Consider the following 23,958-nt stretch of genomic DNA (forward strand, 5'->3'; position numbering starts at 1 on the left):
TTAGGTCTTAGGACTACTGCATCAGATGCGATCTCCTTTGCTCGTTTTCACATGCGACCTCTTCAGCTCTGTATGCTGAACCAATGGTGCAGGGATTACTCAAAGATATTTCAATTAATATCTTTAAACCGATTTTACGACACTCTCTGACATGGTGGACAGATCACCATCGTTTAGTTCAGGGGGCTTCTTTGTTCTTCCGACCTGGACTATAATCTCAACAGATGCAAGTCTTACAGGTTGGGGAGCTGTGTGGGGGTATCTGACGGCACAAGGGGTTTGGGAATCTCAGGAGGTGAGATTTCCGATCAATATTTTGGAACCCCGTGCAATTTTCAGAGCTCTTCAGTCTTGGCCTCTTCTGAAGAGAGAGTTGTTCATTTGTTTTCAGATAGACAATGTCACAACTGTGGCATACATCAATCATCAAGGAGGGACTCACAGTCCTCTGGCTATGAAAGAAGTATCTCGAATTTTGGTTTGGGCGGAATCCAGCTCCTGTCTAATCTCTGCGGTTCATATCCCAGGTATGGACAAGTGGAAAGCGGATTATCTCAGTCGCCAAACGTTGCACTTGGGCGAATGGTCTCTTCACCCAGAGATATTTCCTCAGATTGTTCAAATGTGGGAACTCCCAGAAATAGATCTGTTGGCTTCTCATCTAAACAAGAAACTTCCCTGGTATCTGTCCGGATCCCGGGATCCTCGGGCGGAGGCAGTGGATGCATTTTTCACTTCCTTGGAAGTATCATCCTGCCTATATCTTTCCGCCTCTAGTTTTTCTTCCAAGAGTAATCTCCAAGATTCTGAAGGAATGCTCGTTTGTTCTGCTGGTAGCTCCGGCATGGCCTCACAGGTTTTGGTATGCGGATCTGGTCCGGATGGCCTCTTGCCAACCGTGGACTCTTCCGTTAAGACCAGACCTTCTGTCGCAAGGTCCTTTTTTCCATCAGGATCTGAAATCCTTAAATTTAAAGGTATGGAGATTGAACGCTTGATTCTTGGTCAAAGAGGTTTCTCTGACTCTGTGATTAATACTATGTTACAGGCGCGTAAATCTGTATCTAGAGAGATATATTATAGAGTCTGGAAGACTTATATTTCTTGGTGTCTTTCTCATCATTTTTTGGCATTCTTTTAGAATACCGAGAATTTTACAGTTTCTTCAGGATGGTTTAGATAAGGGTTTGTCCGCAAGTTCCTTGAAAGGTCAAATCTCTGCTCTTTCTGTTCTTTTTCATAGAAAGATTGCTATTCTTCCTGATATTCTTTGTTTTGTACAAGCTTTGGTTCGTATAAAACCTGTCATTAAGTCAATTTCTCCTCTTTGGAGTTTGAATTTGGTTCTGGGGGCTCTTCAAGTTCCTCCGTTTGAACCTATGCATTCATTGGACATTAAATTACTTTCTTGGAAAGTTTTGTTCCTTTTGGCAATCTCTTCTGCCAGAAGAGTTTCTGAATTATCTGCTCTTTCTTGTGAGTCTCCTTTTCTGATTTTTCATCAGGATAAGGCGGTGTTGCGAACTTCTTTTGATTTTTTACCTAAAGTTGTGAATTCCAACAACATTAGTAGAGAATTTGTGGTTCCTTCATTATGTCCTAATCCTAAGAATTCTAGGGAGAAATCGTTGCATTCTTTGGATGTTGTTAGAGCTTTGAAATATTATGTTGAAGCTACTAAGTCTTTTCGTAAGACTTCTAGTTTATTTGTTATCTTTTCCGGTTCTAAAAAAGGCCAGAAAGCTTCTGCCATTTCTTTGGCATCTTGGTTGAAATCTTTATTTCATCATGCTTATGTCGAGTCGGGTAAAACTCCGCCTCTAAGGATTACAGTTCATTCTACTAGTTCAGTTTCTACTTCCTGGGCGTTTAGGAATGAAGCTTCGATTGATCAGATTTGCAAAGCAGCAACTTGGTCCTCTTTGCATACTTTTTCTAAATTCTACCATTTTGATGTGTTTTCTTCTTCTGAAGCAGTTTTTGGTAGAAAAGTACTTCTGTCAGTGGTTTCAGTTTGAATCTTCTGCTTATGTTTTTCATTAAACTTTATTTTGGGTGTGGATTATTTTCAGCAGGAATTGGCTGTCTTTATTTTATCCCTCCCTCTCTAGTGACTCTTGTGTGGAAAGATCCACATCTTGGGTAGTCATTATCCCATACGTCACTAGCTCATGGACTCTTGCTAATTACATGAAAGAAAACATAATTTATGTAAGAACTTACCTGATAAATTCATTTCTTTCATATTAGCAAGAGTCCATGAGGCCCGCCCTTTTTTGTGGTGGTTATGATTTTTTTGTATAAAGCACAATTATTCCAATTCCTTATTTTATATGCTTTCGCACTTTTTTCTTATCACCCCACTTCTTGGCTATTCGTTAAACTGAATTGTGGGTGTGGTGAGGGGTGTATTTATAGGCATTTTAAGGTTTGGGAAACTTTGCCCCTCCTGGTAGGAATGTATATCCCATACGTCACTAGCTCATGGACTCTTGCTAATATGAAAGAAATGAATTTATCAGGTAAGTTCTTACATAAATTATGTTGTTCTGTTGGTATTCTTTGTTGAAAAGCAGCTAGATAGGCACAAGAACATGTACATATCTGAAGCACTGTATTGCAGCAGATTTGCAAGATTACTTTTAAAGGGAAATGAAAGCCCAATTTTTTTCATTATTCAGATAGAATATGCAACCTTTCCAATTTACTTCTATTAAATAATGTGCTTCATTCTCTTGGTATCCTTTGTTAAATGCATACCTAGTTCAGCTCAGGTGCAGCAGTGCACTACTAAGAGCTAGCTGTTGATGAGTGGCTGCACCTATTTGCCTCTTGTCATTGGCTCATCAGATGTGTTTAGCTAGCTCCCGGTGGTACATGCAGCTTCTTCAACAAGAGATACTAAAGTAAATTTTATAATAGAAGTAAAATGGAAATTTGTTTATAATTGTGTGCTCTATCTGAATTCTGAAAGAAAAATTAGTTTTCTCTTGCAAGGGTGTATCCAGTCCACGGATTCATCCTTTACTTGTGGGATATTCTCCTTCCCTACAGGAAGTGGCAAAGAGAGCACACAGCAGAGCTGTCCATATAGCTCCCCCTCTAGCTCCACCCCCCAGTCATTCTCTTTGCCGGCTCTAAGCACTAGGGTCTCTCTCGGGAGGGTAAAGTGAATGTGGTGTTAGAATTGTATTTTTTATTATCTTCAATCAAAAGTTTGTTATTTTAAATGGTACCGGTTTGTACTATTTACTGTCTAGCAGAAAAGTGATGAAGATTTCTGCTGAGAGGAAAATGATTTTAGCTTGTTGTAACTAAAATCCACTGCTGTTCCCACACAGGACTGAGGAGTACCAGAAAACTTCAGTTATGGGGGAACAGTTTGCAGGGTGAACTGCAATAAGGTATGTTCAGTCATTTATTTCTAGACAAGACTGAGATAATGCTAGAAGAGACTGACAATATCCCCATGAGGGGAGGGTAAGCTATGTTCACAGACTTAGTAAGGAATTGAATGCTTACATAATAGGGCTGATTATGCTGGTTGACAGGGCAATCGATTGTTTAGCTAAGGAAAATATCGTTTGCAAGACACTTTGAAAGCCCTTTTGGGTTCTTTCTGGGGTTATTACCCACATGGCTGTTTTTTATTCACTTAGGAGTGATTTATTAGGCCTCACAGCTCCGGAGTAGAGTGGGTGGGGCTTAATTTCGCGCCTCAGATGCGCATTTAGAATTGAGAGAAGTTCATGCTTCTTCACATGGAGGGTCCTGCTGCTGTTTGAGGGCCTTAAAGAAGCTATATTCCCCAAAATCGGATCCCTAAGGACAGGTAGGACCACAGCAAGGCTGTGGCAAGGTGCTGTAGTAATTTTAACCGGGTGTTGGCTTTAGGCTGCTCCGGTTTGGGCATTAAGGGGTTAATCGTTTTGCAACTTGTGGTGCAATCTTATTAAGGCTTTAGGTACATACTGTGAACATTTCAAAAGGATTGCTGCATTTTTCACTGTTTTGTAAAATTGTGTGCTCTTTTTATCTCTTAAAGGCACAGTAACGTTTTTTCAAATTGTGTTTTTTATTTGATTAAAGTGATTTCCAAGACTGTTTGTGTATACTACTAGTCTGTTAAACATGTCTGACACTAAGGAAAATCCTTGTTCAATGTGTTTAGAAGCCATGGTGGAACCCCCTCTCAGAATGTGTCCCACTTGTACTGATATGTCTATACACTTTAAAGATCATATTGTTGCACTTAAGAATGTGGTCCAAGATGATTCTCAGACTGAAGGTAACGAGGGTAGCCTGTCTGCCTCTCCCCAAGTGTCACAACCAGTTACGCCCGCGCAAGCGACGCCTAGTACCTCTAGTGCTTCTAACCCTTTTACATTACAAGACTTAGCGGCAGTCATGGATAATTCTCTTACAGCCTTCTTATCTAAACTGCCCGTGTTACCTACAAAGCGTGATAGCTCCGTTTTAAGAACAGATTATGAGCATTCTGACGCTTTGGTAGCCGTATCCGATATACCCTCACAACTCTCTGAAGTGGGAGCGAGGGATTTGATGTCTGAGGGAGGAGTCTCTGATTCAGGAAGGGTTCCTCCTCAGACAGATTCAGATACATTCGCTTTTAAATTTAAACTAGAACACCTCCGCATTTTTCTTAGGGAGGTATTAGCTACTCTGGATGACTGCGACACTTTGGTAATCCCAGAGAAATTGTGTAAAATGGACAAGTACCTAGAGGTCCCTGTATACACGGATGCGTTTCCGGTCCCTAAGAGGATTGCGGATATCGTTACTAGGGAGTGGGATAGACCAGGTGTTCCCTTTGTTCCCCCCTCCTGTTTTTAAGACCCTGTGCAGGACTCGTGGCAGACGGTCCCTAAGGTGGAGGGGGCTGTTTCTTCACTTGCTAAACGCACAACCATACCAATTGAAGACAGTTGTGCTTTCAAATACCCTATGGATAAGAAGTTAGAGGGTTTACTTAAGAAAATGTTTGTTCAACAAGGTTTTCTTCTCCAGCCTATTGCCTGCATTATTCCTGTAACTACTGCAGCCGCTTTCTGGTTTGAGGCGCTGGAAGACTCGCTCCAGACGGAGACCTCATATGAGGAAATTATGGATAGAATTAAGGCTCTAAAGCTAGCTAATTCTTTTATCACTGACGCCGCTTTCCAAATAGCTAAGTCAGCGGCAAAAAATTCAGGTTTCGCCATTTTGGCGCGCAGGGCGCTATGGCTAAAGTCCTGGTCGGCCAATGTGTCGTCTAAATCCAAGCTTTTGAACATCCCTTTCAAAGGAAAGACCCTCTTCGGGCCTGAATTGAAAGAGATTATTTCAGAAATCACATGGGGAAAAGGCCATGCTCTCCCTCAGGACAAGTCCTTTAAGACAAAGAACAAAGCTAATTTTCGTTCCTTTCGTAATTTCAGGAACGGCCCCGCTTCATTCTCTCTGGCTGCAAAGCAAGAGGGTAACGCTTCACAGCCCAAGGCAACCTGGAAACCTTACCAGGGCTGGAATAAGGGGAAACAGGCCAAAAAGCCTGCAGCTGCTACCAAGACAGCATGAAGGGGTAACCCCCGATCCGGGACCGGATCTAGTAGGGGGCAGACTCTCTCTCTTCGCTCAGGCCTGGGCAAGAGATGTACACGATCCTTGGGCGTTAGATATTGTATCCCAGGGATATCTTCTAGAATTCAAGGGTTCTCCTCCAAGGGGGAGGTTCCACATTTCTCGTCTGTCTACAGATCAGACAAAGAAAGAGGCGTTTTTACGCTGTGTAGAAGATCTACATACAATGGGAGTGATCCACCCAGTTCCAATCGTGGAACAAGGGCTGGGTTTTTACTCAAACCTGTTTGTGGTTCCCAAAAAAGAGGGAACTTTCAGACCCATCCTGGATCTAAAAATTCTAAACCGATTCCTTAGAGTCCCATCATTCAAAATGGAGACCATTCGGACAATCTTACCAATGATCCAGGAAGGTCAATATATGACTACAGTGGATCTAAAGGATGCATACCTACACATTCCTATCCACAAAGATCATCACCAGTTTCTCAGGTTCGCCTTTCTGGACAAGCATTACCAGTTTGTGGCTCTTCCTTTCGGCTTAGCCACTGCTCCCAGAATTTTCACAAAGGTGCTAGGGTCCCTTCTGGCGGTTCTAAGACCGCAGGGCATAGCAGTGGCGCCTTACCTAGACGACATCTTAATTCAGGCGCCGTCTTTCCAAAGAGCCAAGTCTCACACGGAGATTGTATTGGCCTTTCTGAGGTCTCATGGGTGGAAGGTGAACATCAAAAAGAGTTCTCTTTCCCCTCTCACAAGGGTTCCCTTCCTAGGTTCTCTAATAGACTCGGTTGAAATGAAAATATTTCTGACGGAGGTCAGAAAATTAAAACTCTTAACTACTTGCCGAGTTCTTCATTCCATTCCCCGGCCATCTGTGGCTCAGTGCATGGAGACAATTGGGTTAATGGTAGCGGCAATGGACATTGTCCCTTTTGCTCGGATACACCTCAGACCACTGCAACTATGCATGCTCAGACAGTGGAATGGGGATTATGCAGATTTGTCTCCTCAAATTCAGTTGGACCAGGAGACCAGAGATTCTCTTCTCTGGTGGTTGTCTCAGGATCACCTGTCTCAGGGAATATGTTTCCGCAGACCAGAGTGGATCATTGTAACGACCGACGCCAGTCAGTTAGGCTGTTGCGGTCTGGGACTCCCTGAAAGCTCAGGGCTTATGGTTTCGGGAAGAAAAGCTTCTCCCGATAAACATTCTGGAACTGAGGGCGATATTCAACGCTCTTCAGGCATGGCCTCAACTAGCTGCGGCCAAATTCATCAGATTTCAGTCGGACAACATCACGACTGTAGCTTACGTCAATCATCAGGGGGAACAAAGAGTTCCCTAGCGATGACGGAAGTAACCAAAATAATAAGGCCAGCTCTCAGCAATTCACATCCCAGGAGTAGACAACTGGGAGGCGGATTTCCTAAGTCATCAGACTTTTCACCCGGGGGAGTGGGAACTCCACCCGGAGGTGTTTGCCCAGCTGACTCAGCTATGGGGCACTCCAGAGTTGGATCTGATGGCGTCCCGTCAGAACACCAAACTTCCTCTCTACGGGTCCAGGTCCCGGGACCCCAAGGCGGTATTGATAGATGCTCTAGCAGCGCCTTGGTCCTTCAGTCTGGCTTATGTTTTTCCACCGTTTCCCCTTCTCCCTCGTCTGGTCGCCAGAATCAAGCAGGAGAAGGCTTCTGTGATTCTGATAGCGCCTGCGTGGCCACGCAGGACTTGGTATGCAGACCTAGTGGACATGTCATCTGTCCCACCATGGACACTGCCAATGATGCAGGATCTTCTAATACAGGGTCCGTTCAAGCATCTCTACGTCTGACTGCTTGGAGATTGAACGCTTAATTCTATCAAAGCGTGGTTTCTCTGAATCAGTTATAGATACTCTGATTCAGGCTTGAAAGCCTGTCACCAGGAAAATCTACCATAAGATATGGCAGAAATATCTGGGTTGGTGTGAATCCAAGGGTTACTCATGGAGTAAGATTAGGATTCCCAGGATATTGTCTTTCCTCCAAGAAGGATTGGAGAAAGGATTGTCAGCTAGTTCCTTAAAGGGACAGATATCTGCTCTGTCTATCCTTTTACACAAGCTTCTGGCAGAGGTACCAGACGTTCAAGCGTTTGCTCAGGCTTTAGTCAGAATCAAGCCTGTCTATAAACCTGTGGATCCGCCATGGAGTCTAAATCTAGTTCTTTCAGTTCTTCAAGGGGTTCCGTTTGAACCTTTACATTCCATAGACATTAAGTTGCTATCTTGGAAAGTTTTGTTTTTGGTAGCTATCTCTTCTGCTCGAAGAGTTTCAGAATTATCTGCCTTAAAGTGTGATTCACCTTACCTGGTGTTCCATGCAGATAAGGTAGTTTTGCGTACCAAGCCTGGTTTTCTTCCTAAAGTTGTTTCTAACAAGAATATTAACCAGGAAATAGTTGTTCCTTCTCTGTGTCCTAATCCTTCTTCGAAGAAGGAACGTCGGTTACACAATCTTGATGTAGTTTGTGCTTTAAAGTTCTATTTACAAGCAACTAAGGATTTCAGACAAACATCCTCCTTGTTTGTTATCTATTCTGGTAAGAGGAGAGGTCCGAAAGCGACTGCTACCTCTCTTTCCTTTTGGCTAAAAAGCATCATCCGTTTGGCCTATGAGACTGCTGGCCAGCAGCCTCCTGAAACAATTACTGCTCATTCTACTAGAGCAGTGGCTTCCACATGGGCTTTCAAAAATGAGGCTTCTGTTGAACAGATTTGTAAGGCAGCGACTTGGTCTTCACTGCATACTTTTTCCAAATTTTACAAATTCGATACTTTTGCTTCTTCTGAGGCTATTTTTGGGAGAAAGGTTTTGCAAGCAGTGGTGCCTTCCGTTTAAGGTACCTGTCTTGTTCCCTCCCTTCATCCGTGTCCTAAAGCTTTGGTATAGGTATCCCACAAGTAAAGGATGAATCCGTGGACTGGATACACCTTGCAAGAGAAAATAGAATTCATGCTTACCTGATAAATTACTTTCTCTTGCGGTGTATCCAGTCCACGGCCCGCCCTGGCATTTAAGTCAGGTAAAAAATTTTTGTTAAAACTACAGTCACCACTGCACCCTATGGTTTCTCCTTTTTCTTCCTAACCTTTGGTCGAATGACTGGGGGGTGGAGCTAGAGGGGGAGCTATATGGACAGCTCTGCTGTGTGCTCTCTTTGCCACTTCCTGTAGGGAAGGAGAATATCCCACAAGTAAAGGATGAATCCGTGTACTGGATACACCGCAAGAGAAAGTAATTTATCAGGTAAGCATAAATTCTGTTTTTCATGTCTCCTTAAGGCTTGCAAAAGCTTTAAACTCATAGTTTAAGTACTGTTTGGGGGCTGCAGAGAGCTGCTGGCCTTGAGAGGAGATGGCCAGTGAGCAAAATAGGTGGCTGCTGTGGAACTGCTGCTGCAGATTGGCCCAAGGCCTGTGTTTGCTTGGGATCAGCAGTTCTCTGCAGCTCCAAAGTGCTTTAACGCATAGACTTGCAATGCTGCTAATGTTAAAATAATAAATTAGAGAATGCACTTTTATTCTCTGCTGCTTTAATTGTTTGTGTACAGGCGTACTGTGATTAAGTTCTAGATTTTATTTTGTGTTTAAAGCCTATTCTGCTTTTTTACCTTAGCAAACAGCAAAAAGAAATCAAAAAAGAATAAGTTAAAAAGAAGTCATAAAGTTGAACCTGTCAATACAGAGGAATCTGCTCCAAAGAGTCCAACTACACCTCCTTTGACAGCACCTGGTGAGTAAAGATATAATCGGCATGTCTAAGGGAAGACTCGGTCACGCTGTGCGACTTGCCACTGTCATAAGCAAGAAAAGGAAGGGACAATCCCGTCAGCAATTGGAGATATAAAAAGTCTTTTTTGCTCCATAATTAAAAACAAAGAACTTTACTTGACCAACAATAAAAAAATAAAGCTCTGATGAGTTTGTTTGGACTGTAGTCCTAGATCTTGGCTAAAGTAATTTAAAGAGCTTTCATTATAAATAAGTTTTGGTTTTGCAGTAGTAATAACCTTGTATGGACAAGGCCTGACTTCATTCTACATCTGGAAAATGTTTATTTCCGATCATGGACTCCAAGACTTGTTGCTTTTAGCAGGAAATGTTTCATAATGCAAACAATACTGAATGTATTGTTTAACAATTTAACATATATTTGCTTGTATAAATAGACTTTTTAATGCTGAATGCTATGTCATTTCTGATTTACTACTTTCTAATTTTTGCATTTCAAATGCATAGCCAGAAAAGGCTGTAAAGTGTCATTTAGAATGTATTTTATTTTTTTCTTAAAATATATTTATTGGTATATTTATATCAGTATTATATTATAACAGTTCCTGATCTGACATTATTTCCCAATAAAACAATCTGTTTTTCAATAGCACTTTTATATGTGAAATGTATGTATTGTACTACATATTGTGTATCATGTATTATATGCTTATGTTGATCGTTTTACTATTTAAATTTATCATACTTTTTGTGTCATTTAGTCATCAACAGTATATAACCTTGTGCCTATTTATGTGACTAGAAAAGTCAAAGACTTTTTTTTAGATTTTCACCACCTCTAATATACACATGAAGACCCCTGATACAGCAGGGTATCCCTGGTTATTTCCAAAAAGCATTGCTGATCTGGGCAAAAACATAGTCTGCTTTCAAAGTTACCACCGTGCTTTCTTTGCAAGAGCAGGCAGGAATTATGTCTAAGGTGTTTTTTTTTTCCTGTCCTCTTGCTTAGTTGTACCCTGTGTTATCTAGACTGTGCACTGGTGTTTCATATGCATCCCGGACATAAGGTTTCATGTTCTTTAGAATTGGTTTGAAGATTCTGCAAACATATAATTGTTTTGCTCGGGTATTAACATGGTTTCAAAAAGCATTAAATAAAAGCCCTTAGCTTTCAAAGCATATTATTACCCGAGAAAGAATAGCAAAAATAAACAATGCAAACATAGCATTCAATTAATCCAATAGTTTTTCATTATTTATCTCACTCTTGGTACAATACTTTGGGGTATAAAGGGCTTCCCCTGTTAATAGTTTAGGCAGTGTTTCCGCTACAGGGAAGCAAATGGTTACTTTCATTGTTTCTTTGGGACTGGCGTGTAAGCACCGTTATTACAACGTAGACGTGGTTCATAGTGTTTAGGCTTCATTCTGGGAACTTTCATAGGTTTCTCTTGTTCCTGTAATACTGTGCTTCTTATGTTGAGCAGTTGTGTTTTAATATTTTACTTGAAACAACTGAAAAATTTGCAAGCGTTCCTTGTTTTTTATATGGAAACCCTACATTTAATTATTATTTCCCTGGTTTACCACCATATATCTGAAGGATATTATCTAAATATTTCCATTCCTTCCAATCATTTTAAGTTCCTTTAGGTTTGCTGTGGAAAAATTAAATTTTCCTTCTTATGCTATGGCCATAGTTTCTTCCAAACATCCTTGCCCTGCTTCTGGCAAAAAACTTGTCTCAAGAGATCCCAGCTGCTTCTAATCTTATGCTATCATGGAGGCATTATTCTAGGACTTGTTTGGAGATCTTTAAATTTAGCTGATAAATATGTCCAAACATGTGCTTGTTCCTTCAAACAGGTTGGTGTATCTGCTTGTTACACTTTTGTACAAATCTGTTTGCAAAATTTATGTCAAGCAGAAGAATAACAAGTATCATTCAGTAGAGCAGGAAGCTCAAGATCATGTGGGCTTCTTTCATTGAATGATTAGATAGTGACCATTACTCTGGTAATAAAAGATTTGGAAGCTATATATTGTGGTTGGATTATAGCTTAATTATTGACTATGAAGAACAATAAGTTTTCTTGTAAGGTGATTATCATTTGGTTTTAAGCCCTCAAACTGGTACCCATTGAGTTGCATTATCTAGTTTGTCTATTATGGCTAGATTTAAGAACTGTTGCTGGCTTGTAGCATTAGCTACTATTTAACTTTATTTCTGTTTAAGCTGCTATCCAGCTGCTCCTCTGCTGGCCTAAAGAGTAAAGACTCCTTAATGAAGAAAAAAAAAAAAAAAAAAAATATATATATATAAACATATAGAAGGAAGCGCACGCCTAGGAATCCTTAAACAGGCACTTTTATTCAGTGAACGTTTTCGGACATAATATAGTCCGTCCTCAGACTTTTTTGGTCTGAGGACAGACTATATTATGTCCGAAAACGTTCACTGAATAAAAGTGCCTGTTTAAGGATTCCTAGGAGTGCGCTTCCTTCTATATGTTTGTTTGCTTGTTTGGCTGCACCCAGGACATTGGATTATCTGGTTTGCTTGGAGTGCAATCTTCCAGAAATTTATATATATATATATATATATATATATATATATATATATATATATATATATATATATATATATATATATATATATATATATATATATATATATATATATATAAATATATTTTCTTGTGGCAAATAATCTGTCCAAAGCAAAAAATTTTTTGTCTGTGTACATATTTAATACCAAATGCATTTCAGGTGTTACCACACAAACCAAATGGCACAATGCTATACACTCATAGAAGATCATGTTATAATTTAGAATATGAATTAATAAATTTATCATATGTATAATCCTGTTGCAGTGTTCTCCACAGAAAAATGTACCACCTGAGTGGCTTTATGAAATAGCCGGATGGGGGCAGTGTAATTTTTTCTAATATCTCATTTTCTGCTAGCTAAAGTACAAATAAATTGCATAATGTAACATAAATGTATTTAATGATAATTTGTGCAAAAAAAACACATTTTTATTATTAGCTCATTTTAGCTTAATATTAGCTAAAATTTTAGCTCGGTGGTCAGTAAAATCAGCCAATGTTGGGGAGGACACTGCTGTTGTGTAACTAATTTTGACAATTTCATTAGACATATCCTGATCCTTTAATAGTTTACCTATTTAGAATAAAACTGTGTTTGTTTTTCCTTTAGTCGGCTGGGGAACCCCAAAAGTTACTAGGCTTCCTAAACTTGGGCCTCTCGGAGAAACACATCATAATGGTAATCTTAACATACCTTATTTTCTGTTTCTTCGCATGCTGATCACTTTCCATCTACAATGGTACTAACAGATGTAACTTCACTGTTTTTGTGTGTAACTTTTTTCTTCAAAATCATTGAGTAAAATCCTCTATTACTATACCATACACACCCTTGTATTCTCGTTTTGTGTGTTTTCATACTTACCTGCCTATACTTACAAACTTCATGCTTATCTTCATTGTACTTCGTTGTTTAATTGTGTCATACTGCAGTGACGTAAAATGTTCACTGGTGTTGGTTAGTTTAAAATGTGTTGTAGACCAAGGGTGGACAAATCTGTTAAAAATTTAGGAGCCAGTAAGAATATTAAGGAGCCAGACCTACTTTTAGGAACCAGAAAGTGGTATTTGAATATAGATATATGAAGAATAACCCAAAAAGTTAGGAGACAGGTTTAAAATTCTAGGAGCCAGTGGTTCCCTGGCTCCTGGGGTTGTCGAGCCCTGTTGCAAACAGTCATTCAGTGTATACATTATCTGAAATAATCTAATAATATAGTGCTGATGTTGATATTGAAACACCACCTAAATTTGAAAATGAGGGGTAGCTTTCGCTAATTTACCATATTCTCGTTAAACTAAGAAAGGCACATAATAATTATATATCATCGACTATAATGTATGCTTATGCGGTGCCCTGATTTATTTAGAACTGTGGTAAATGGTCCATTTTCACCCTATATTTTACCCACAATACACTTGTCTGCCTGCTTTACTTCTTTCTGCATTAACCTCCCCTTTTTCTTTTTATTGTTTTTCTTTTTTTTATTTCATTTTATATAGGATTTTATAATGTAAACATAACAGAAGAAAATTATATAACATTAAATATACAAAATTCCACAAAAAATTACTTTTGTTTCTTCTGTTATGTGTGATCAGTCCACGGGTCATCATTACTTCTGGGATATTATCTGCTCCCCTACAGGAAGTGCAAGAGGATTCACCCAGCAGAGTTGCTATATAGCTCCTCCCCTCTACGTCACCTCCAGTCATTCTCTTGCACCCAAAGACTAGATAGGAGGTGTGAGAGGACTATGGTGATTATACTTAGTTTTTAGAACTTCAATCAAAAGTTTGTTATTTTACAATAGCACCGGAGCGTGTTATTACCTCTCTGGCAGAGTTTGAAGAAGAATCTACCAGAGTTTTTCTTATGATTTTAACCGGAGTAGTTAAGATCATATTGCTGTTTCTCGGCCATCTGAGGGAGGTAAAAACTTCAGATCAGGGGACAGCGGGCAGTTGAATCTGCATTGAGGTATGTAGCAGTTTTTATTTTCTGAATGGAATTGATGAGAAAATCCTGCCATACCGTTATAATGAACATGTATGTATACTCTACACTTTAGTATTCTGGGGATGGTATTTCACCGGAATTACTCTGTTAAAGTACATTAAACCTTTTAATAGGTATTCTTTATGTTAAACGTTTTTGCTGGAATGTAGAATCGTTTGCATTGATGAGGTACTGAGTGAATAAATATTTGGGCATTATTTTTCCACTTGGCAGTTTGTTTGTTTTAATTATGACAGTTTCGTTTCTCTCTCACTGCTGTGTGTGAGAGGGAGGGGCCGTTTTTGGCGCTCTTTGCTACGCATCAAAAATTTCCAGTCAGTTACTGTTGTATTTTCTGCATGATCCGGTTCATCTCTAACAGAACTCAGGGGTCTTCAAACTTCTTTGAAGGGAGGTAGATTCTCTCAGCAGAGCTGTGAGACTTATATAGTGACTGTGATTTAAAACGTTGCTCTGTAATTTTTATGTTTAAAATTTAATTAGTGTTTCTTTACTAATGGGAACAAACCTTTGCTAAAAAGTTGTGTTGTTTTTAAAGAGTGATGCTATAACTGTTTTTCAGTTCATTATTTCAACTGTCATTTAATCGTTTAGTGCTTCTTGAGGCACAGTACGTTTTCGTTAAATAAGATTGTTACCGAGTTGCATGTTTATTGCTAGTGTGTTAAACATGTCTGATTCAGAGGAAGATACCTGTGTCATTTGTTCCAATGCCAAGGTGGAGCCCAATAGAAATTTATGTACTAACTGTATTGATGCTACTTTAAATAAAAGCCAATCTGTACAAATTGAACAAATTTCACCAAACAGCGAGGGGAGAGTTATGCCGACTAACTCGCCTCACGTGTCAGTACCTGCATCTCCCGCCCGGGAGGTGCGTGATATTATGGCGCCTAGTACATCTGGGCAGCCATTACAGATAACATTACAAGATATGGCTACTGTCATGACTGAAGTTTTGGCTAAATTACCAGAACTAAGAGGCAAGCGTGATCACTCTGGGGTGAGAACAGAGTGCGCTGATAATTCTAGGGCCATGTCTGATACTGCGTCACAGCTTGCAGAGCATGAGGACGGAGAGCTTCATTCTGTAGGTGACGGTTCTGATCCAAGCAGATTGGATTCAGATATTTCAAATTTTAAATTTAAATTGGAAAACCTCCGTGTATTACTAGGGGAGGTCTTAGCGGCTCTTAACGATTGTAACACTGTTGCAATACCAGAGAAAATGTGTAGGTTGGATAAATACTTTGCGGTACCGGCGAGTACTGACATTTTTCCTATACCTAAGAGATTAACTGAAATTGTTACTAAGGAGTGGGATAGACCCGGTGTGCCGTTCTCACCCCCTCCAATATTTAGAAAGATGTTTCCAATAGACGCCACCACACGGGACTTATGGCAAACGGTCCCTAAGGTGGAGGGAGCAGTTTCTACTTTAGCTAAGCGCACCACTATCCCGGTGGAGGATAGCTGTGCTTTTTCAGATCCTATGGATAAAAAATTAGAGGGTTACCTTAAGAAATGTTTGTTCAACAAGGTTTTATATTACAACCCCTTGCATGCATCGCGCCGATTACGGCTGCGGCAGCATTTTGGATTGAGTCTCTGGAAGAGAACCTTAGTTCAGCTACGCTGGACGACATTACGGACAGGCTTAGAGTCCTTAAACTAGCTAATTCATTCATTTCGGAGGCCGTAGTACATTTAACCAAACTTACGGCTAAGAATTCAGGATTCGCCATTCAGGCACGTAGGGCGCTGTGGCTAAAATCCTGGTCGGCTGATGTAACTTCTAAGTCCAAATTGCTTAATATACCTTTCAAGGGGCAAACTTTATTTGGGCCCGGTTTGAAAGAAATTATTGCTGACATTACAGGAGGTAAGGGCCACGCTCTACCTCAAGACAAAGCCAAAACTAAGGCTAGACAGTCTAATTTTCGTCCCTTTCGGAATTTCAAATCAGGAACAGCATCAACTTCCACTGCACCAAAACAGGAAGGAGCTGTTGCTCGTTACAGACAAGGCTGGAAACCTAACCAGTCCTGGAATAAGGGCAAGCAGGCCAGGAAACCTGCTGCTGCCCCTAAGACAGCATGAACCGAGGGCCCCCGATCCGGGACCGGATCTAGTGGGGGGCAGACTCTCTCTCTTCGCCCAGGCTTGGGCAAGAGATGTCCAGGATCCCTGGGCGCTAGAGATCATATCTCAGGGATACCTTCTAGACTTCAAATTCTCTCCCCCAAGAGGGAGATTTCATCTGTCAAGGTTGTCAACAAACCAAATAAAGAAAGACGCGTTTCTACGCTGTGTACAAGATCTGTTATTAATGGGAGTGATCCATCCGGTTCCGCGGTCGGAACAAGGACAAGGGTTTTACTCAAACCTGTTTGTGGTTCCCAAAAAAGAGGGAACTTTCAGGCCAATCTTGGATTTAAAGATCCTAAACAAATTCCTAAGAGTTCCATCGTTCAAAATGGAAACTATTCGGACTATCTTACCCATGATCCAAAAGGGTCAGTACATGACCACAGTGGATTTAAAGGATGCTTACCTTCACATACCGATTCACAAAGATCATTACCGGTATCTAAGGTTTGCCTTCTTAAACAGGCATTACCAGTTTGTAGCCCTTCCATTCGGATTGGCTACGGCTCCAAGAATCTTCACAAAGGTTCTGGGTGCCCTTCTGGCGGTACTAAGACCGCGAGGAATTTCGGTAGCTCCGTACCTAGACGACATTCTGATACAAGCTTCAAGCTTTCAAACTGCCAAGTCTCATACAGAGTTAGTTCTGGCATTTCTAAGGTCGCATGGATGGAAAGTCAACGAAAAGAAGAGTTCTCTCTTTCCTCTCACAAGAGTTCCATTCCTGGGGACTCTTATAGATTCTATAGAAATGAAGATTTATCTGACAGAAGACAGATTAACAAAGCTTCTAAATGCATGCCGTGTCCTTCATTCCATTCAACTCCCGTCAGTAGCTCAATGCATGGAGGTGATCGGCTTAATGGTAGCAGCAATGGACATAGTACCCTTTGCACGCCTACATCTCAGACCGCTGCAATTGTGCATGCTGAGTCAGTGGAATGGGGATTACTCAGATTTGTCCCCCACTCTAAATCTGGATCAAGAGACCAGAAACTCTCTTCTATGGTGGCTTTTTCGGCCACATCTGTCCAGGGGGATGCCATTCAGCAGGCCGGACTGGACAATTGTAACAACAGACGCCAGCCTACTAGGTTGGGGCGCTGTCTGGAATTCTCTGAAGGCTCAGGGACAATGGAGTCAGGAGGAAAGTCTCCTGCCAATAAACATTCTGGAATTGAGAGCAGTTCTCAATGCCCTTCTAGCTTGGCCCCAGTTAAAAACTCGGGGGTTCATCAGGTTTCAGTCGGACAACATCACGACTGTAGCTTACATCAACCATCAGGGAGGGACAAGAAGCTCCCTAGCAATGATGGAAGTATCAAAGATAATTTGCTGGGCAGAGTCTCACTCTTGCCACCTGTCAGCAATCCACATCCCGGGAGTGGAGAACTGGGAGGCGGATTTCTTGAGTCGCCAGACTTTTCATCCGGGGGAGTGGGAACTTCATCCGGAGGTCTTTGCCCAAATACTTCGACGTTGGGGCAAACCAGAGATAGATCTCATGGCGTCTCGCCAGAACGCCAAACTTCCTCGCTACGGATCCAGATCCAGGGATCCGGGAGCGGTTCTGATAGATGCTTTGACAGCACCTTGGAACTTCAGGATGGCTTATGTGTTTCCACCCTTCCCGCTGCTTCCTCGATTGATTGCCAAAATCAAACAGGAGAGAGCATCAGTGATTCTAATAGCGCCTGCATGGCCACGCAGGACTTGGTATGCAGATCTAGTGGACATGTCATCCTGTCCGCCTTGGTCTCTACCTCTAAGACAGGACCTTCTGATTCAGGGTCCATTCAAACATCAAAATCTAACTTCTCTGAAGCTGACTGCTTGGAAATTGAACGCTTGATTTTATCAAAACGTGGTTTTTCTGAGTCGGTTATTGATACCCTGATACAGGCTAGGAAGCCTGTTACCAGAAGGATTTACCATAAGATATGGCGTAAATACCTATACTGGTGTGAATCCAAAGATTACTCCTGGAGTAAGGTTAGGATTCCTAGGATTTTGTCTTTTCTACAAGAAGGTTTAGAAAAGGGTTTATCGGCTAGCTCATTAAAGGGACAGATCTCAGCTCTGTCCATCTTGTTTCACAGGCGTCTGTCAGAAAATCCAGACGTCCAGGCCTTTTGTCAGGCTTTAGCTAGGATCAAGCCTGTGTTTAAAACTGTTGCTCCGCCATGGAGTTTAAACTTAGTTCTTAACGTTTTACAGGGTGTTCCGTTTGAACCCCTTCATTCCATTGATATAAAATTGTTATCTTGGAAAGTTCTATTTTTAATGGCTATTTCCTCGGCTCGAAGAGTCTCTGAGTTATCAGCCTTACATTGTGATTCTCCTTATCTGATCTTTCTCTCAGACAAGGTAGTTCTGCGTACTAAACCTGGGTTCTTACCTAAGGTAGTCACTAACAGGAATATCAATCAAGAGATTGTTGTTCCATCCTTGTGTCCAAACCCTTCTTCAAAGAAGGAACGTCTTCTACACAATCTGGATGTAGTTCGTGCCCTCAAGTTCTATTTGCAGGCAACTAAGGATTTTCGACAAACGTCTTCCCTGTTTGTCGTGTACTCTGGTCAGAGGAGAGGTCATAAGGCTTCGGCTACCTCTCTCTCCTTCTGGCTTCGTAGCATAATTCGTTTAGCCTATGAGACTGCTGGACAGCAGCCTCCTGAAAGAATTACAGCTCATTCTACTAGAGCTGTGGCTTCCACTTGGGCCTTTAAGAATGAGGCCTCTGTTGAACAGATTTGCAAGGCTGCAACTTGGTCTTCGCTTCATACTTTTTCCAAATTTTACAAATTTGACACTTTTGCTTCTTCGGAGGCTATTTTTGGGAGAAAGGTTCTTCAGGCAGTGGTTCCTTCTGTATAATGAGCCTGCCTATCCCTCCCGTCATCCGTGTACTTTTGCTTTGGTATTGGTATCCCAGAAGTAATGATGACCCGTGGACTGATCACACATAACAGAAGAAAACATAATTTATGCTTACCTGATAAATTCCTTTCTTCTGTTGTGTGATCAGTCCACGGCCCGCCCTGTTTTTTTAAGGCAGGTAAATATTTTTTAAATTATAATCCAGTCACCACTACACCCTTGGCTTCTCCTTTCTCGTTGGTCTTTGGTCGAATGACTGGAGGTGACGTAGAGGGGAGGAGCTATATAGCAACTCTGCTGGGTGAATCCTCTTGCACTTCCTGTAGGGGAGCAGATAATATCCCAGAAGTAATGATGACCCGTGGACTGATCACACAACAGAAGAAAGGAATTTATCAGGTAAGCATAAATTATGTTTTTTAAATACTTCAGTAAGCTAACGAGACAAGATTTAGACTTGGGTTCATGAGAACCATGACTTATATAGCTTGCTGTTGGGCATTTATCTATTCAGTATTTAGTAATTTATATATTTCATAATTTAAAATAAACATACCAGATATAAGCAAATAATACCACCAGATGTCTGTGTGTGGCTTTTTACAGAGATATTAATATTAAAAATATATATATTTAAATCTCTATTTTTATGATTATTATTGCTTGAGAAAAAAAGGGGACAGATATTTTTTTTTTCTCTCCCTGTTTTTGTGATTTTGAACGTTTGCCGATAAACAACTCATTTCATTCAAGCACATGGTAGAAATATTTGGCCACAATAATAATTAAAGCATATGGAAGTAAAGAAAAAATAAGTTCTTCATAAGTAAAAAAAAAAATGTCATTGCAGTATGAAAAAGTGTGTCGCTGTTTTGCTCACTTTGTCACTTCTTTCCATAACTGTAAATGGATTCATGTGCAATCATTACTTTTGGTTTGTTACACATTTGCTAATATTAAAAAAACTAACACTAACATTTATTCTATTTTGTATAACCATTACACTTGATTTGATATGCATTTGCTACTAATAAATAATCATTTCTAACATTGTTTTTTGTTTTTCATTTATTTTGGGGGGGGGGGTTGTATTTATTTGTAAATATGTTGGTACCATCTATAGACTGAAACTAAAAAAGAACAACATGGTCTGAAATCCTAACATTTTCTTTTGTGATTCAGAGAATATCATTTAAAAAAAGTTTCTAATTTACTTCTATTATTTAATTCATTCCCATGGTATTCTTTGTAGAAGAGATACCTAGGTAGGTGTCTGGAGCACTAAATGACACAAAATAGTGCACCTAGTGCTCCTGCCAATGGATTACATTATTGCAAAACTGATAAAAGGTAATCACAGAGGTAAAAAGTATATGAATTAACCGTGTTGGTAATGCAAAACTGGGGAATGGGTAATTAAGGGATTAGACTGGAGTAGACTGTATCTTTAAGTAAAGGTTTCTAAATAAGTCTTTCTGTTTCAATGCATTTTATTTCTTCTGTTATGTGTGATCAGTCCACGGGTCATCATTACTTCTGGGATATAACTCCTCCCCAACAGGAAATGCAAGAGGATTCACCCAGCAGAGCTGATATAGCTCCTCCCCTCTACGTCAGTCCCAGTCATTCTCTTGCACCCAACGACTAGATAGGATGTGTGAGAGGACTATGGTGATTATACTTAGTTTTTATGACTTCAATCAAAAGTTTGTTATTTTACAATAGCACCGGAGCGTGTTATTACTTCTCTGGCAGAGTTTGAAGAAGAATCTACCAGAGTTTTTTTACTATGATTTTAACCGGAGTAGTTAAGATCATATTGCTGTTCTCGGCCATCTGAGGGAGGTAAAGGCTTCAGATCAGGGGACAGCGGGCAGATGAATCTGCATTGAGGTATGTAGCAGTTTTTATTTTCTGAATGGAATTGATGAGAAAATCCTGCTATACCGTTATAATGACATGTATGTATACACTTCAGTATTCTGGGAATGGTATTTCACCGGAACTACTCTGTTAAAGGTCATTAATCCTTTTAATAAATATTATCATGTTAAACGTTTTTGCTGGAATGTAGAATCGTTTACATTGCTGAGGTACTGAGTGAATATATGTTTGGGCATTATTTTCCACTTGGCAGTTGTCTGCTTTAAATTGTGACAGTTTCGTTTCTCCTCACTGCTGTGTGTGAGAGGGAGGGGCCGTTTTTGGCGCTCTTTTGCTACGCATCAAAAATTTCCAGTCAGCTACTATTATATTTCTTGCATGATCCGGTTCACTGACAGATCTCAGGGGTCTTCAAACTTCTTTGAAGGGAGGTACATTCTCTCAGCAGAGCTGTGAGAATTTTATATTGACTGTGAATAAAAACGTTACTCTATAATTTTTTATGTCAAATTTAGTTATTGTTATTTACTAATGGGAACAAACCTTTGCTAAAAGTTGTGTTATTTTAAAGTCGATGCTATAACTGTTTTTCAGTTCATTATCTCAACTGTCATTTAATCGTTTAAGTACCTCTTTGAGGCACAGTACGTTTTTGCTAAAAAAGATTATAACCAGGTTGCAAGTTATTGCTAGTGTGTTAAACATGTCTGACTCAGAGGAATATATCTGTGTCATTTGTTCCAATGCCAAGGTGGAGCCCAATAGAAATTTATGTACTAACTGTATTGATGCTACTTTAAATAAAAGTCAATCTGTACAATGTGAACAAATTTCACCAAACTGCGAGGGGAGAGTTATGCCGACTAACTCGCCTCACGCGGCAGTACCTGCATCTCCCGCCCGGGAGGTGCGTGATATTATGGCGCCTAATACATCTGGGCGGCCATTACAGATAACATTACATGATATGGCTACTGTTATGACTGAAGTTTTGTCTAAATTACCAGAACTAAGAGGCAAGCGTGATCACTCTGGGGTGAGAACAGAGTGCGCTGACAATACTAGGGCCATGTCTGATACTGCGTCACAGCTTGCAGAGCATGAGGACGGAGAGCTTCATTCTGTGGGTGACGGTTCTGATCCAAACAGATTGGATTCAGATATTTCAAATTTTAAATTTAAATTGGAGAACCTCCGTGTATTACTAGGGGAGGTCTTAGCGGCTCTCAATGATTGTAACACCGTTGCAATACCAGAGAAACTGTGTAGGTTGGATAAATACTTTGCGGTACCGGCGAGTACTGACGTTTTTCCTATACCTAAGAGATTAACTGAAATTGTTACTAAGGAGTGGGATAGACCCGGTGTGCCGTTCTCACCCCCTCCAATATTTAGAAAGATGTTTCCAATAGACGCCACCACTCGGGACTTATGGCAAACGGTCCCTAAGGTGGAGGGAGCAGTTTCTACTTTAGCTAAGCGTACCACTATCCCGGTGGAGGATAGCTGTGCTTTTTCAGATCCAATGGATAAAAAATTAGAGGGTTACCTTAAGAAAATGTTTGTTCAACAAGGTTTTATATTGCAACCCCTTGCATGTATCGCGCCGATTACGGCTGCGGCAGCATTTTGGATTGAGTCTCTGGAAGAGAACCTTAGTTCATCTACGCTTGACGATATTATGGACAGGCTTAGAGTCCTTAAACTAGCTAATTCATTCATTTCGGAGGCCGTAGTACATTTAACCAAACTTACGGCTAAGAACTCTGGATTCGCCATACAGGCACGTAGAGCACTGTGGCTAAAATCCTGGTCAGCTGATGTTACTTCTAAGTCCAAATTACTTAATATACCTTTCAAGGGGCAGTCTTTATTTGGGCCCGGTTTGAAAGAAATTATCGCTGACATTACAGGAGGTAAGGGCCACGCCCTACCTCAAGACAAAGCCAAAGCTAAGGCTAGACAGTCTAATTTTCGTCCCTTTCGGAATTTCAAGACAGGAGCAGCGTCAACCTCCACTGCACCAAAACAGGAAGGAGCTGTTGCTCGTTACAGGCAAGGCTGGAAACCTAACCAGTCCTGGAATAAGGGCAAACAGGCCAGGAAACCTGCTGCTGCCCCAAAGACAGCATGAATCGAGAGCCCCCGATCCGGGACCGGATCTAGTGGGGGGCAGACTTTCTCTCTTCGCCCAGGCCTGGGCAAGAGATGTTCAGGATCCCTGGGCGCTGGAGATCATATCTCAGGGATACCTTCTAGACTTCAAATTATCTCCACCAAAAGGGAGATTTCATCTGTCAAGGTTGTCAACAAACCAGATAAAGAAAGAAGCGTTTCTACGCTGTGTACAAGATCTGTTATTAATGGGAGTGATCCATCCAGTTCCACGGTCGGAACAAGGACAAGGGTTCTACTCAAACCTGTTTGTGGTTCCCAAAAAAGAGGGAACTTTCAGGCCAATCTTAGATTTAAAGATTCTAAACAAATTCCTAAGAGTTCCATCGTTCAAAATGGAAACTATTCGGTCAATCTTACCTATGATCCAAAGGGGTCAGTACATGACCACAGTGGATTTAAAAGATGCTTACCTTCACATACCGATTCACAAAGATCATCAACGGTATCTACGGTTTGCCTTCCTAGACAGGCACTACCAGTTTGTAGCTCTTCCATTCGGATTGGCTACGGCCCCAAGAATCTTCACAAAGGTTCTGGGTGCCCTTCTAGCGGTACTAAGACCGCGAGGGATTTCGGTAGCTCCGTACCTAGACGACATTCTAATACAAGCTTCAAGCTTTCAAACTGCCAAGTCTCATACAGAGTTAGTTCTGGCATTTCTAAGGTCGCATGGATGGAAAGTGAACGAAAAGAAGAGTTCTCTTTTTCCTCTCACAAGAGTTCCATTCTTGGGGACTCTTATAGATTCTGTAGAAATGAAGATTTACCTGACAGAAGACAGGTTAACAAAGCTTCAAGATGCATGCCGTGTCCTTCATTCCATTCAACACCCGTCAGTAGCTCAATGCATGGAGGTGATCGGCTTAATGGTAGC

The 23,958-nt window shown here is 40.8% G+C and overlaps 1 protein-coding gene across 1 annotated transcript in view; it reads left to right on the plus strand.

Moving 5' to 3' along the window:
* Positions 1–23,958, plus strand: part of LOC128653007 (ADP-ribosylation factor-like protein 13B) — a gene marked incomplete in the record, with an annotated part of 226,677 nt that overhangs the window by 195,994 nt on the left and 6,725 nt on the right. The window contains 2 exon segments of the mRNA XM_053706039.1: positions 9,244–9,360; positions 12,585–12,653. Coding sequence (XP_053562014.1) covers positions 9,244–9,360; positions 12,585–12,653 — 186 coding nt within the window.

Source organism: Bombina bombina, chromosome 3, assembly GCF_027579735.1.
Source record: "Bombina bombina isolate aBomBom1 chromosome 3, aBomBom1.pri, whole genome shotgun sequence".
Classification (NCBI taxonomy): Eukaryota; Metazoa; Chordata; class Amphibia; order Anura; family Bombinatoridae; genus Bombina; species Bombina bombina.